Source organism: Pinus tabuliformis, chromosome 8 (genome assembly GCF_031772625.1).
Source record: "Pinus tabuliformis cultivar Carrire ecotype Pingquan chromosome 8, CPIR1, whole genome shotgun sequence".
NCBI lineage: Eukaryota > Viridiplantae > Streptophyta > Pinopsida > Pinales > Pinaceae > Pinus > Pinus tabuliformis.
This window is the reverse complement of record NC_142294.1, coordinates 1904296553-1904313081: the sequence shown is the minus strand read 5'-3', so window position 1 is coordinate 1904313081 and position 16529 is coordinate 1904296553. Positions and strand designations below refer to the sequence as shown.

The following is a 16529-nucleotide window of genomic DNA, read 5'->3' as shown; positions in this document are numbered from 1 at the left end:
GGGACAGATGGTGTACCAACGAACATTGTCGGAATAGCGGCAGGAAGTTCTGCTACTGTTGTATCAGATGACATAGTCCTAGATGTCAATGGTTGTTCAGACATATCGAATCTATCCAAAATATTTCCTAGCAATTATACAGGAACTTGCGGTGAAGGGTGACTAACTTCTATAGTAGAAGGATATAGGTGGATTCCAGTTCCAAAATGCAATAGGGTACTGGATGGAAGATCCTCCACAATCTCTTCTATAGCAATCAGTCCAGGTGGAAGAGATAAACTGTTAGGTCCATAAAATATTTCTAGTGCTGAAGAAGGTATAGACTCTGTAGCGACAGATGTTGAAGGGGTGACACCTTCCAAATCAGCCCTAGATGGAGCTGGTTCAGGAATAGAAGTGTTTACCATTACACTAGGATCAGTTCTAATGTCCTCTTGTAACTGCGGAACTTCTTCTGTAGAGGCAGGGGTTCCAGAAATAATTGGAGTAACTGGAGTCTCTGATGATGTTGAAACACAAGTTTCAAATAAACCAGGAGACTTTGACCTAATTAAATGTGATCACTTGGCTGAGAATGGTTTCGTTTCCGGAGTCAAAGATGGTTGACTCGTTAGTCTCCAAAAATGACGGGGTTTTGATTGACTTTGTTCCATGATTGCGGATTACTTGATCAACTCAAAATTAAAAGGGGAAAATGTTATTCTGAATTAAATGAATTTTATGATGCTTTGACACAACTTGCTTTTTCAATTTTTAAGAGTCAAGAAAAAGCTAAAGATGACTCTAGTCGCCTTCGATTTTTAATGAGCCTAAAGTGACAAGTGCTCAGATGGACCTTTTCTTTAAGGAGTCTGCAAAGGAATGAAAGTGACTACTTTGGAAGTCTAGACAGAGGGATTACCAAACCAATCGCAAAAATTCAATATACTTTGCGTACGGCAGTCAATCTTCCCGAATGTTGTGTTCAGTGCATTTCGATTGATATGGCGGCAGACACGGCTTCCTAAGGATAAAGGATATCAACCTATTGTGGTCTCCCAATATATAATTGACAGTACATGGGAGCACAAGTCTGTACTGGCACTTTTCGTATCAAAGAGGAGGAATCACCCAACCTACGATGAAAACGATAATTACCAGGCTTTACGACACTGGAATATGTCTCTAGCCTAGACTTCTAGATGTTGTGCGTTAGGTTTCAAAGCGTTTTTATGTTCATTGAGGTTTATTTTACAGTTGATCTTTCTTAAGAAGTTTGCCTTTCAAGGTTCACTGAATGATGTAGATATAAAATTCCTAAATATGCAATCTAAGATGATAAACAGTCATTTATTTTCTTTTAGCAATGAAAATCCTAGCTACTAAGGAAAGAAGAGTAAAATTCTTTCAACATAGAGCAGAGAGCACACACTAAATGCACTTTTCCTAAATCAATTTCCGCATGCAGTCTAAATGCAAATGCACATGCATGTATTTGTTTTTCAGTTTCCTTAATGTGAGAATGACAAAAAGAAAACTAAGTACAGATCTGAATTACTTTTCTTCAAAGCAACACTTTAGCAATTTCTTTTCAAAAACGAAAGGAAGACTAAGACGACACTTTCAATTTCGAAAGGAAAAATTGTTTTTGACACTTCAAAGAATTGATAACTCAAATCAAATACAATGGCAAAAGTGTAATCGACTATCTAAAAGAGGAAGACTTTAGGACACTCTTTTTCTTGACTAAAAACAACAGTTGCGACACTTTCAAATCAAAAGACGACAGTTTGATTAAGCTACTATTTGCAAAGGAGGACTGTAAATGATGAAAAATACATAAAAAACATTCACAATTCCTTATCAATGGAGGCTGAATAATGTAAAGGAAGAAGGTTTCAACAGTGATATACTGATCATAGATAGCAAAACTACTGAATAGAGCTGAAAACAATGAAGAAAAAACCAAAATCTGGAGGCAGAAACAGTCTCACTCAATCATCGCACCTGTCCTTAAGGGAAATAGGGATGCATCTCACCTACAGCACATGGGAGGTGTGATGCATCCAGACTGCCAATGAGAGATAGTGCGATGGTCCAGGGACAAGACTGAGCTCGATTTTCACCCATAGTTTGCAACTAAGTTTAGGGGTTTAGGCTGAGCTTATGATAGGCAGTAAATACAAAGTATAGGGGCTGATCTAATGAGGTTATTGAGCTACCACCAGGGCTCTTAGGATGTTTGCAAGTCAGATGTTCAGTTCATAAACCAACCCGAAGATTGACTGAAGCAGCGTTGATCTACTTTGCAGTTGCATAGCAAAAGCAGTTTGAAGGCTAGCTGGCTTAACTTCAGGCTTCGTCTGTAGTTTTTAATGCAAACAACAAGGACAAACAAACAAACTATTCATTCCCCAGTGGAGTCACCATTTTGTTTCCAAGAAAACTAGTGTCCATTCAGCACAGCTAGTCCCACTAAGACGGGTAGCTATCTTAAAAACAAACAATTCAAAGTTACTTTTGTTTTCCTTTATGAGAGATAAATGAGAGAGAAGCAGAGAGTACCAACCTCAGTCTTTCATTTGGCTCCTTGCTTGTTTCCTCTCTCCTTTGATAGAGCTTGCGCCACTCCTTTCTCACTTGTCCCGCTTCAAAGAACACCTGTAGAGTCAAAGCAGCAAAGTACCATTAAAGCATAGAGATCTATAACGATAAACAATATAGGATCAAATGTACATTAACCATACAAATTCATACACAAATACAAGATTCAGAGATATACAAGCATATGGAGGAAAACTCAAATAGCTTTATTGATAGAAGTAGTAGAAGAGAGGATTACAACCCAGCTATCTGATCCAGTGCCATCCTCCCAACATGAAAGCCCTCTTCACCTCATGAAAAGACTAGATCACCCAACAATACAATGCTTTACAGAGAAACCAACAACACTTCCTTACAAAATACAAAATTCCAGCCTCTGGATCTCTAGGATGAGGGATCCATATATAGATATTTGCAGGTGGGTGAGTCAGCTTCTGGGATTTTGATTAGTGTCATTTCTTTGATAGTTCTTGGTTCCACTTGGAGATTTCATGATCTCTTACTCATCCCTGGGCGAATTTAGAGAAGCAAGTGTCATATGAGCAGTTTCTAGAAGATTCTTTGAGTTTCCACCTAGCAAACTGCCTCTGCCATTTGTCTACTCTCACCCATCGCACCCTACAGAAGGGATTTTTAGTATGCATCACACTCCCCGTGTGCAATAGGTGAGATGCATCGCACCCTGACCATGGAGCAGGTGAGATGGTCCAATTTTGACCAGTTCTGAGCATTTTTTCAGGGAGAACTTTTGGGAAATGATGTAATCAGCTGACCTTGTTCCTTTAGGGTATGAAACAACACTTTTATGGGTTTAGAAGCCCTTGGTTTATGGACATATGCGATTGGGGTTGCAGTGCCCAAATATTTCTATAACAATGAGGAACACAGTGAGAACATCAGGCTATTCATATCTGACTCTGCACTTTCAGCTAAGGAGGATGAAGCAGATACCTGTTTTGTCGACTCAGGTGCATCCATCCACATGACAGGGAATAGACAATGGTTTGAAGACTTCAAAGAAACCAGCAGTGGAGCAAACATCTATCTTGGTGATGATAGAGGGTACCAAATCAAAGGTTATGGTAATATTCCTGTTGTTTTGCCTAATGGAAATATTAGACATATCCATAATGTGATGTATGTACCAGGGATCAAAAATAATCTGATCTCTGTCTCTACTATAACTTATCAAAATATCAAGGTAGAGTTTTATAAATCATATTGTGTCATTAAAGACCTGTTGGATTGTATGAAGCCTATTGCATCAAGTATTCATGTGGGAGGATTGTACAAGCTAAATGTCAAAAGCACACCACATCAGGCATTGGCATCATCTACCATGACTACAGTGGACTTATGGCACCAGAGATTCAGCCATATTAACTTCAATGATCTGCTACTTTTACAGAAAAGAGGTATGGTCGAAGGTCTTCTTGTTTTAAAATCTGCTCATATTGATTGTGATGCATGTGCACTGGAAAATTTGCACAGAGATGAATTTCCTGTGAATCCTGATAGAAAGAAGAGAGATATACTCGACCTGGTACACACATATCTATGCGAGCCTATGTAGACAAGATCGTTAGGTGGTGCATACTATTTTTTATTGTTTATTGATAATTGTACTAGATTTATTTGGGTGTATTTCCTCAGGAGGAAGATCAACACTTTTGAATACTTCAAGGAGTTCAAAAGTATGGTTGAAAAGCAAACAGGTAAAAGCATCAGGATTCTCCGCTTGGATCAAGGGGGAGAGTACAAGAAAGCTAGTGTTCTCAAATACTGCAAAGATAATGGGATACAACAACAGTTTATAGTACCCCACACTCCTCAACAAAACAGGGTTGCAAAGAGGAAGAACATAACCCTTGTGGAGTGTGCTCGCAATATGTTGAAAGGTAAGAATCTTTCTAACATCTTTTGCATTGAAGTGATTAATAATGCAGTATATCTAAAGAATAGGAGTCCAACAAGAAGTTTAGATTTCAAAACTCCTTTTGAATCTTTATTTGGTTATAAGCCTACAGTTAAGCATTTGACAGTTTTTGGCAGCAAAGCCTTTTCTCATACCCCAAAGGAAGATAGAAAAAAACTTGACTCAAAGGCCATCAAATGTATTTTTGTTGGGTATTGTACAGAATTTAAGGCTTAAAAACTGTTTAATCCCTCTACTCATAAAGTGTTTGCGAGCATAAATGTAGTTTTTTATGAGTAGGTTAATGAAGGAAGCCATGGGAATGCTAATGAAGAATGGCACGTGCCCTTGTTAGTGGAAGAAGGAAGTGAAGAATCAGGTGACAAGAATGAGTAGTAGCATTAGCAATAGCAATAGCAGTAATAGGAAGGGAAAGACGATGATGTAGCTGTCAAGCCAAGTCTAGAAAATGATGATCATACAAGGTTTGAAGCTACCCCACCACTCAGGAGATCAGGTAGGAAAGCTCAGTTTCCATCAAGATATAGGGAAAATGCTTTTATAACTAGTATGATGAATGTTGTTGAACCCTCTAGTTATAAAGAAGCTAGTCAATATAGTGAATGGAGGGCTGCTATGGAAGAGGAATATGAATCAATTCTTAGAAACAAAACTTGGGATTTAATTAAACTACCTAATGGAAACAACCCATAGGATGAAAATGGTTGTATAAGCCTAAATTTAAAGTAGATGGGAGCATAGATAAGTATAAAGCTAGGTTGGTTGCAAAGGGGTATTCACAGCAAGAAGGCATAGATTATGATGAAACATTTGCCCCTGTAGCTAAATTAAACACAATCAGAATGATAATTGCTTTAGCTACCAAACACCATTGGATGATTCACCAGATAGATGTTAAATCTGCATTTTTAAATGGGGAATTAAAAGAAGAAGTCTACTTCGTGCAACATGAGGGGTTTTTCAAACAGGGGGAAGAACATCTAGTTTGCAGGCTAAAGAAAGCATTGTATGGATTAAAACAGGCACCCAGGTCATGGTATGACAAAATTGATTCATTTTTCTTGCAGCATGGTTATAAAAGAAGAAAAAATGACCCTAATCTTTATACCGTGTTTGATAAAGAGGGGAGGATTGTTTTGATTTCTTTATATGTAGATGATCTAATCATTACAGGGAATGTTGATGATCTCATTAAAGAAATCAAAGAGCAAATGTCACAAGTTTTTGAGATGAAAGACCTTGGAGAACTACACTATTGTTTGGGTTTGGAAGTCTGGAGGAATTCTGGACAAACTTTTTTGTCACAAAGTAAGTATGTAAGGAGCTTACTGGAAAAGTTCATAATGGATCAATGCAAAGCTGCAGCAGTACCTTTACAACATAATTTAAAACTTCAGAATGATGATGGATCTAAGGAGGTAGATGTAACATTGTATAGACAGTTGGTTGGGAGTCTAATCTACTTGACTACAACTAGGCCTGATTTGGCTTATGCAGTCAGTGCATTGAGCCAATTTATGTCAAAGCCCCTTGAGAGCCATTGGGTTGCAGCTAAAGGTGTTTTAAGGTATCTCCAGGGAACCTTAGATTTTGGTATTGTTTATACTGATTCGTGTGATGTTAGATTGACAAGTTTTTTAGACTCCGATTGGGCTGGAAATGTAGATGACAGATGATCCATAACAGTTAATGCATTCAACATTAGATCAGGGGTCATTACATGGACTAGCAAAAAGTAGAACACAATATCCTTATCTTCTGTGGAAGCTAAATATCAAGCTATGTGTGCAGCGAGATGTGAAGCATTTTGGTTGAGGAGACTTCTCCTTGATGCTGGAAAAGAACAGAAGATTGCAACAGTGATCAAATGCAACAACTAGAGCTCCATCAAACTTGCAAATAATCCAGTATTTCATAAGAACACAAAGCATATCGATACACAATTTCGTTTTGTCAGGGACAAAGTTCAGTCAAAAGAAATCCATATTGAGTATTGTAATAGTTGTGACAATGATGCTGATATTTTTACCAAACCTCTTGGTAGAATCAAATTTGAGTTGTTTAAGGAAGTGTTACATATATCTGTCAATCAATATCTCCATTAAGGGGGAGTGTTGAGATTAATGTAGAAATTGTTCAAACCGAGCCCTAGATTAGGATCTTGTTCCTAGTTTATAGGATTCAGTTCAACTTCCCTAAATGTGTGATTGTTATATATATTTTGCATGTAATGTATGAAGTATAGAGCGTGTACTGTAAAGGCAGTCTTACAGGTGGTGTTTGACATCTGTAGATTTCTCAGTTGATTTAATAAGATTGATTCGTTGTATTTTTAACATAAACAACCTGTTTGGTTATTCCAAGCCACAATTTTAATGGACCACACTAGAATAACAAAGCATTCTATATAGACTCAACCTTTAAAAAATTAATTTACTATGTTAGAAGTAAATTATTGAAAGTAATTTACTATAGAAAAATTTATTAAAAAAAAAAAATCATGTTAAAGTTAAATGTTACTGTGTTTTTTATAACGAAAAGCAGAGAAGTTGTTTTGAAACAAATCTTACTATATTTGGCTTCCATGAATTCCATGACCAAGGTCGAATAAACAAAATTTTTCCTTATTCGAAGACACAATTTTATTGGACTGCACTGGAATAAACTACCTCCAGCAAAGCATTCCTCTAGGAAAGCATTCGAGCTAGACTCGACCTTTAAAAATTTAATTTACTATGTTAGAAGTAAATTATTAAAAGTAACTTAATATGGTAAAAGTTATTGAAAGTTAAAAAAAAATTCCTAAAGGTTAATGACTACTTGTACCAGTCTTTACCGATTATTGTTTCTAGAAGTGGATGCTAAAACGGGTAGGTTGTGGGTGCATTGCAAAATGGTTGCCTTCATCATGGATGCTGAGACCACTTTCATGCTTGTAAAATTTCATATTTTATGGAAGCTTGGCTTGTTCTGTTGTTGTTTCTTGGACTTTGCTACGGCAATATAATTGCATGGGTGGGGTGTGCTTCATAATCTTAGCATTGCAGAGGAATACTAGAGTGATCGTCTCTCTTCAAATGAGTAATACAATTGAACGACATTTTTTATTGAAAATATGAATTGCCATGTAATTCCTATGTAAATTTTTAATTAAAGATATAACACGAGATGGTGAAGTATAGAAGCTTAGTTCCATAAATAGTTGAATACTTGAATGGTATTGATTATAACAAGTTTTGTAAATAATAATAATAAACTAAATTGAAATGATAATTTCCATTCTTATTCACCGTAAAAGAATGCATCCACCAGAGCACTTCCTACAACGCACTGGGGCTCTGACTAGAGTGCTTCTATCTCTTACTAGTTCTGCTTGGCAAGTCTCCCTTCGGTCAGACTCCTCTCTTGTCTTTGACAGGTGGTTATGGGCAGGTGTTGTAGGAACTCTCGTTCCATCTCAGTAAGGGTCATGCCTACATGTAGGAACTGAAGTGAACTGAAGTTGTAGTACTATTATAACGACTAACTCTATAAGACACTGGTTCTACTCGGCAAGGCCTCCCTTCGGTCAGACTCGTCTCCTGTCTTTGACAGGTGGTTATGGGTAGGTGTTGTAGGAACTCTCGTTCTGTCTCGGTAAGGGTATTCCTATAGGTAGGAATAATTGATTGTGTGTTCCATGTCGGTGTGTGAACTAAATTTGTAATACTGCTATAACAACTAATTATATAAGATAAGACTATCTCTTTAGTGCACCAACTATTAATGTGAATTTACTTTTTATTATTATTAGAAAAAACATATAAAATAATTGGTTAGAAATTTATGAGGAGATATATGTATATAGATATCTTAATTTTCAAGAAGGCTAATCAAGCCACACCATCACAAATAACTCATGTACTGGAGAAAACAGGTGGAAGCCATAGTAGGAAAATGTTATAGCATACACAAAGTTAATGATTATTACCTAAACCAATCACCACTATAGATATTCTCACTGCCCAAGAGTGGAAACTGGGCAAGATAAAATGAGAGATTGTGAAATGACAGTCAGTCGGATGCAATTAAATTGAATTTGCATTTACTGTAATCACAAACTAACAAATGAAACAAAAGAACTAAACCCAGAACTTGTATAGATAATAACTTGAAATAAATTAATCATCATAGTAATTATGTGAAGGAAAAACTGAATTGGGGTCATATGGCCATTACCCGAAATAATGCAGAATCCATAATAACAATTAGGGTCGGAAACCCTTGTGAATCTACAAGTACTTCTAACATGCAAGTTGTCGAACCTCAATAATACATAAATAAAACAGACCATAATGATACATAAATAAAAAAGACCATATCGGGAACCCTTGTGAATCTACAGGTACTTCTAACATACAGGTTGTTGAACCCCAATAATACATAAATAAAACATACCATAATGATACATAAATAAAACAGACCATACTTCATTAGAACCTTGACAAGTAATGTCTAGCATTCAACCTAAGTAAATATTTACAGGACTAAATGGTAAATGGATGAATGATGACAAGATACTAGCTATGTTGAGTTAATGATATAAAATAGACCATACTTTACTGGAACCTCCACAAGTAATGCCTAGCATTCAACCCGAGTAAATATTTACAGGAATAGATGGTAAATGGATGAATGATGACACGATACTAGCTATGTTGAGTTTATTATAGTTTGGTATAAAAGCATCTCGTGTTAATAGATTATAGAAAAAGAAAAGTAACTCAATATTTATTTTACTCCTAAATAATGCATAATGAGTGTGAAAGGAATGAAATATTGATGTTGTTAACCTATTATCTATAATTGAAGAAAATTAATGTGAATGTTACAAACATGTCTATATTATGGAAATATGGTATATGTGTTTATTAAGCATATAAATAGGAGTAATATTGTATACATAGTGTTCATACTGGTAAGTTAAACTGGATGTACAACCTCTTCCTAAGCGGATTATTAACTGAAGTTTTGGTCATGTTAAGGCACCGAGAATGACTGAAAGGAAGTTATAGACCAAGAGTGGTGAAGGGGAGTTTCATATGGCTCATTAAAGGTGAAAAGGTCAAGTTGTAACATTGGACTATTATATAGGTAAATTTCTCTATGTAGGGGAGAAAAAACCCTACAGAGAAATGGCCTGGAAAAACGGAGTTACTGGAAGGAGCCAAGAAATGAGTTAACAAGCAAAAGTTCTTCCATCACTAAAAACAACAAACCCAGGTGTTGGGTATTAGACTATACAGTAAAGCATTAAACTGGTGGTAAAATTTATACAGTGAAAACTAATACAGTGATTCAAAGTCTATAAAATAACTCATGTAAGTTAACAGTGTCGGTTGAATACCTTCGACTTTACACAACAATCCTAACTGAAGGAAATCCAAATGCAAAGAATTGAATCAACGAATTGTAAACAGTTTAAACACAAGTATACATATATTCTTAAGAAGAAACCACAACATTTTGTGCACAAAGCAAGAATAGAAACAACGCTTATAGCCATATACAAGAACAAAATAAAATTTTCAATTTGCATACCAAAAAAATCGTTCCCATATGGAAAAAATAAAATAACACCCAGATCTTAATTAGTACGAATGAAAGAACTGGTTTCTTCATAGAAGGATTGTCTCCAAAATGTAATTAGGAGTCTCAATTCATCTTACATATGCCTTTAAAAAAAAAATGACAAAACATTAAAAACCAAGCCATGGCGCCTACAGTGTTGTTGTCGTTAACAACCAATCGAAAATTAAGAACCCTTTTCTACGAGCAGAAATTTACACAAGTACCACACCTGTAGTGTCAGAGCCATCCAAGAGGTGTCGTCACCTGTGGAAACCCTCTGGATTCTCTCAACGCTCTGGAAACCTTGACATGGAAAGGTAAGGGTTAACCCTAGCAAATCAAGGGAAAAGTCAAGTAAACTCCATAGTATACACAAAAATAAACTAACGCTTACCAGAAATGAGTGCCAGAGGTTTGAAGGAACTCGACGACATATCTGTTTCACACCAGGAAAAGGGCCAAGTACCCATATCACAAAATGGAGTGTGATATCTGTCGAGACAAGTGAATTTATGAAGAACCAGAGAGAAACTTAAAAAAGATCATGAAACCCTTAGCAATTTGGCAAAGATTCAACTTACCATGATGTATGGCATGAATAAAACAGACCCTAGTGAGTAGTGGGTTCATGGGAGAAGTTGCATGACAGGAAAGACCCCCAAAAAAATTGAGCAGAAGGAAGAGTACATGAAACCCTAACTAGGTTGCAGAGAGAGGCAGGCTCGGCAGAGGAGTCGAATGAGCGACAAAAGGGCATGGAAGGCAGAGGCAGTTACCTTTCATCCACCGTGAAGTCCTCTCCACTGTTGATGTGTTCCCGAGTTTCCTGAGCCATTGATCATCTACGAATCCCAAGAACCACATCCACCATCGAACACTCCTTGATCCCTCAATAAAGGTAGCTCCAGTGTCAGGTGTGTGTAAATGGAGGGAAGATTTGAGAAAGTTGGGGTACATGTAACCCCATCTAAGTTAATGTTCTCTCAGGTTGGACATTAAACCATACCACTATGAATCCGAGAGACATAACTAAGCATGTATATATTTACATTTGGAATATGAACCTATGCCCATATTAAACTATGCGGTAATTGGTTTGATATGTCAAGGACTATGCAAACCTTGGAAAACAAATTTGTATGATTATAAAAAACTAATGATAATTAAAATTTCTATAAAGATTCATAACCATAATTATGACCATCGAACCCAATAACCCTGTGCATTGGCAACACTAAAATGTGTAAGGAAAGCAAGTATCTTTTTACATGGTAGATAGTTAATGATCTAAGTAAAAAAAATTGGTATGAGGGGGATGGTGACATGTAAACAAGGACCGCAAGGTTATAAAGAATCCTTGGAAATGTTAAAGTTATAGCATACACCATCTAATGTGTCATAACAATTCATGAACATTATGAAAAATGTTGAGTTATTTAAATAATGATTTTTGGTTTGCATATGGCCTTCGAAACTATGTCAGAGTGCTTAGTAGATGTGTAATTATATTCAAATGTTTTTATTTTTATTTTTTTAATAAATATCATTATAATTCAAAACTATGTTAGACATAATATTTTTTGGTTTGCATATAGCTTTTGGAACTATGCTAGAGTGCTTAGTAGATGTGTAAGAATGTTCAAAGTTTTTTTTTTTATTTTATATCATAATAATTGAATTAACAATGAGGGTAATTATCATATATTTGGAAGGCGAAAAATGATATTTTAATTCAGTTAATAATGAATGATAAAGATAGTCACTATTGGCTTTTGTCTTTTAATGTGAATTAACTTTTTATTATTATTAAAAAAAAAACATATAAAATAATTGGTGAGTAATTTATGAGAAGTTATATGTATATAGCTATCTTAATTTTGTATCTATTCAATATTAGTTTAAATTTATTTAACAAATAGATTTATTAAGTGTTTAGGGGAATTTTTTTTTTCAAATTTTGAAAACTTTTAATTTGCCTATCTTTGAGGAAATCTTTGAAAAAATGGTTATTGTGCAGTGGTTAAAAATTTGTATAATTTTGGATTTTTAAGTTGCACTATTTAATTTATTTAGTCTAATATTGAAGTATATAAAAACCAAGTAATTATGAAAATGGATTGTTTTCCTAATCAATTTTCACATTAAAACAATGAATGAATGTTGTTGCTATTGTGATTTAACATTTTTCTTTTTTTCTTTGCAGTACACAAGGGAAGTTTTCCTTTTGTTGCCAACAAAGGTTGTTTCTTTTGGTATGGATACTGCTATTTGGAAATTTCTCCTCTTTGACATTATTGAGCTTCTCTTTCATTGGCTTCCTTTGTCAGTATTGATGAAATTTAAGTTGGTTTGTAGACAATGGCGTCTTGTCTTGGAAATTTTGTTTTCTCTTGCGGCTTGTGATTGATGTCATGAGAAAGAGTTAGGATTTATTTCTTTGTCCACTCGTTTTCCCAATGATTACTTCCTAGAATCATACCTTAACAATATTGGTCGCTTTTCGACTATGGTGTTTCCTTTTCTTCATTTTGCATATAGAATTCAATGAATAGTGGGATCAACGATTATATTCAACATGCATGGAAGTTATTTTCATACAAAAAATTATTTCATTGTCAACCCTTTTACGAAGACATTTAGAAATGTTAGAGTTCTTTGTGTTGGGGATCAAAAATGCAATCTAGGAAATTATGAATGGGTGTTTTTGAAACATGTTTGTAAAAACATGGACTCACATTTTTCTCATTTGCAGTAGTATTGACAACATTTGGAAGAGGACGAAGCTTCCATACAGTGGTGTAGCTCCACCAAAGGAGGCTATCTACTTTAAAGAAAAGTTTTATTGGGTATATCTAGACAGAGATAATGAATATTACCCTACTTATGGTTACACTATCTACTGGTTGGAATTGAACAAAAATAATTGGGGTTATTCGTTTGTTCCTATTGTTGACATACAATGTATGTCATTAGGGTTATACAAGAATTAACTTATTTGTGTTGTTAATAATGGGCGCACATATATTTGGTCACTTGAAAAGATAGATAATTTTCAATTTGGTCGACTGTTGGAAGAGAAAAGTTTGGAATATTTTGAAGATGATTGGGGACACAGATTGTCATTGCTTTAATCTGTCTCTTCGGATATAAATAGTAAATGTGCAGGTTACCTACCTTTGCACATAGTTGGAGAAAAAGTCCTTATGCATGGTTGGTCTGGAGTGCAATTAAAATTGTATGATTTACTGAATGGACTGTGGAAAACAACAATTGGTGATGGATTTTACATGCTTGAAGCATCATGCTTCTATCTACAAACAATTGAAGAATTTGATGATGTGATTGAAAATGGAAATATTTTTTCATTGATTCCTAGTGTAGATTCTATTATTGAGATACCTCCACTACTTGTGGAGGTATTCAATTAGCGTTAGGCATGAACATGTTCTTTTTTGTATATTATTGAAGACCATATGTATGTTTAATGTTTTTAAATTGTTTTTGAACATCATTGTAATTCACAATTTGAAGTTATATTAAGGAGATAGCCTCATGCTTTTATCTGCAAATAGTGGAGGATTTTGATGATGTCATTGAAAATGGAAATCTATTTTCGGTTATTCATAATGCAGATTGTATGCTTCACATAGGTGCAGTATGTGTGCATGTATTGATTTAGCATTTCAGTGTTGACCATGTTTTTTTTTTTATAATGCAGAAGACCTTTTGTATGTTTTTAAATATTTTTTTAACATCATTGTAATTCACATTTTGAAGTTATATTGACGACATACGTATGGTAAATTTCGAATGCGGTTCGTATTTCTTTGTTTTTAATTTCTTCAACTTGTTGTTGTATTGATTATGTGTAAGGGGAACATTTTTGCATGTGTTCCAAGTTTGTCGTGGGAAACATAATTTCTCAAATATTTCTTCTCTACACTTTTGTTAGTTTTAGTTATTTCAAGATTGAAGAGTATGTATTAGCATCAAACGGAATTGTGAAACGACTTTTCAATTGACTTTAACTTTATCATAGAGATGTTGAGTGAAATAAGAAGCAAGAGTGGTGCGAAAAAACCTCGCTCTACTGCTACATGACAATGATTAAGTGAATACCAACGACAATGGTATCAACATAATAAGGAAATCATTAAATCATGGAGAAGATCTGTGTATTAATGAAAGAAAAGAGATTTAGCAAATGATGAAGGAGGACCTATAAATCATAAGTATGAAAAGAGCAGTGGTTTTCTGTAGCGCAAATTTTATTTTGATGGTCGTTTCGCTGCATGTTTATCATATGAAAGAACTTATATTTTTTGAAGGTTTACTAACTTTTGACTTTTTTTTAGAATATTGTGTTTTGAAAGAGAGTCTTCATATGAACAACAATGGTATTTTATGTGAAAACAATGAAAGAAATGTAGTTTTTGGAGTTGATGAGAACTATAGGAATGAAGAATTTCCTGAAATGGTTCAAAATTTGGGAGACTGTGTTGGCGAAGAGGGTCAGATGTTTCTTGGTAGCGACAATATCGTTAATATAGCTACTCCTACTGAATTTGTATGTATTGTGTTTGTTCAATTTTTTTCTTTTGCATTTTTTTCTTGTGAATCCGAACTTTTTACTATTCTATTTTTCTCGTATTTTTTTTTTAGAATAGTGTCAAAATAATTAATAATCGGAAAATAAATTCAGAAGCAATCAAATATTTATTTCTTATTGAATGCGAGGGTCAATGACCGACTTGTCAAACTTCAAGAAATGATGAAACGTACAATAAGACTAATCGTAAGTTTAGAAACTTTCATCTGTACATAGGAGAACATTTTGTTTGCATTTTTTTTTGGTTTGTTGTTGATTCTCTCCAAATTTTGGTCTTCTTCCATATATCTTCTCAGATGTTGTATGTTTTGGAATATTGTGTTTACATAGGGACCCTTGATAGAGATGAGAACCTTGGGGGCTGTGGAAATGGTGCAACAGATGTTATAATGGAAGATAGGGAATCTGATTCCAGGGAAGAAGTTGTTGCATATGATGTTTTTGGTGATAGTAATATGCTTGCTAGAATGGTTGATGATTTGGGTCAGTCTGTTGGAAATGTTGGAACCAATATTTCTCGACATAGCTCTATAGAGAATATTGTTGAAGTTGAAGAATGTGAATTTAATTTTCCTCTTAGCGTAGCACAGATGCTTAATGCATATTTATTTTGAAAGGCTTCGTGGTTGTCAATGTTAAATTTTATTGTTTTACAAATATCTTTGTTGATGTTTTTTCACAGAGTTCTATTGAGGTGAATAGTAGTCGAGAAACAAATTTGCAAGAAATGTAAGAAATATCAGTTTGATGACTTTCACATGGACAATGCAACAATGAAGAAAATGTAATTTATTTTTTGTTTCATTAACAAATTTGATTTGTTTTGTAGATATTTCGTTCTTACAAACATTATTTTATTTCTTCCAAACATAATTTGGTTAGGTGTAATGAATATAGAAGAATGATTTCCCATTTTGTTATGGAAAGAAATGATAAAACCAATACTCCAATTCCATGAGTTGCTTCGCATGATCGCCAAGCTAGAATGGTGTTTCGTAGAGAAAATGGAAGTGTTCACTATCATTTTAGCAAACAAATGGGGCCAATTTGTAAAAGATGTAAGTCTAAGAAAGGTGTTCTATTATGCAACCAGCTCACAAAATAGAAGAAAAGATAGATGAATGCCTTCAAAATCAACCTCTTCGAGGGGGAAACCTCCTTTACATTACACAAATGAACAATTCTTGGATGATACAAATGACTAAAACTCCTTTCTATATATAGGAGTCTAAGGGGTCACAATATAATCAAAGTTGACATAACAGTAATAACATAAGGGCACAACAATAACAATAGTGGGTTTCTATGGTGCACACTAATAATAATATGGGGACAATAGGGGCACAATAATAACAATAAGGGATACAATGACAATAGTAATGGGGGAATCACTACTATTATAGGGACCTAACATGCCCCTCTCCTTCAGAAAAGTGTTGTCCTCAATGCTTGAGTAGTTCTGGATGCTTCTGTATAAAATTCTCATCCTCCCATGGGGAATCTTCAGTGGATTAGTTCTTCCACTTGATGAGATACTTCGAAATCGATCAATTTCATAGCTATCGAGTTCTTGTTTCTATGACTGCTTTAGGTTCCAATATGATTTTTCATTCCTCGTCAAGTTCTGGCAATATTGTTTGAACTGGGAGCTTGTCACCTATAACCTTCTTTAAAAAAGAAACATGGAAAACTGGGTGCACTCGAGAAGCTACAGGAAGCTCCAATTTGTATGCCATGGTATCAACCTTTTGCAACACCTTGTACGGACCATAATACTTTGGTGACAATTTA

The 16529-nt window shown here is 34.8% G+C and overlaps 1 protein-coding gene across 1 annotated transcript in view; it reads left to right on the top strand.

The window, feature by feature from the left end:
• Positions 1-15352, top strand: part of LOC149244041 (uncharacterized) — a 107609-nt gene extending 92257 nt beyond the window's left edge. The window contains exons 3-5 of the mRNA XM_089371387.1: positions 14485-14696; positions 14792-14867; positions 15069-15352. Coding sequence (XP_089227513.1) covers positions 14485-14696; positions 14792-14867; positions 15069-15352 — 572 coding nt within the window. The remainder of the gene's footprint in view (positions 1-14484; positions 14697-14791; positions 14868-15068) is intronic.
• The last annotated feature ends 1177 nt before the right edge of the window (positions 15353-16529 follow it).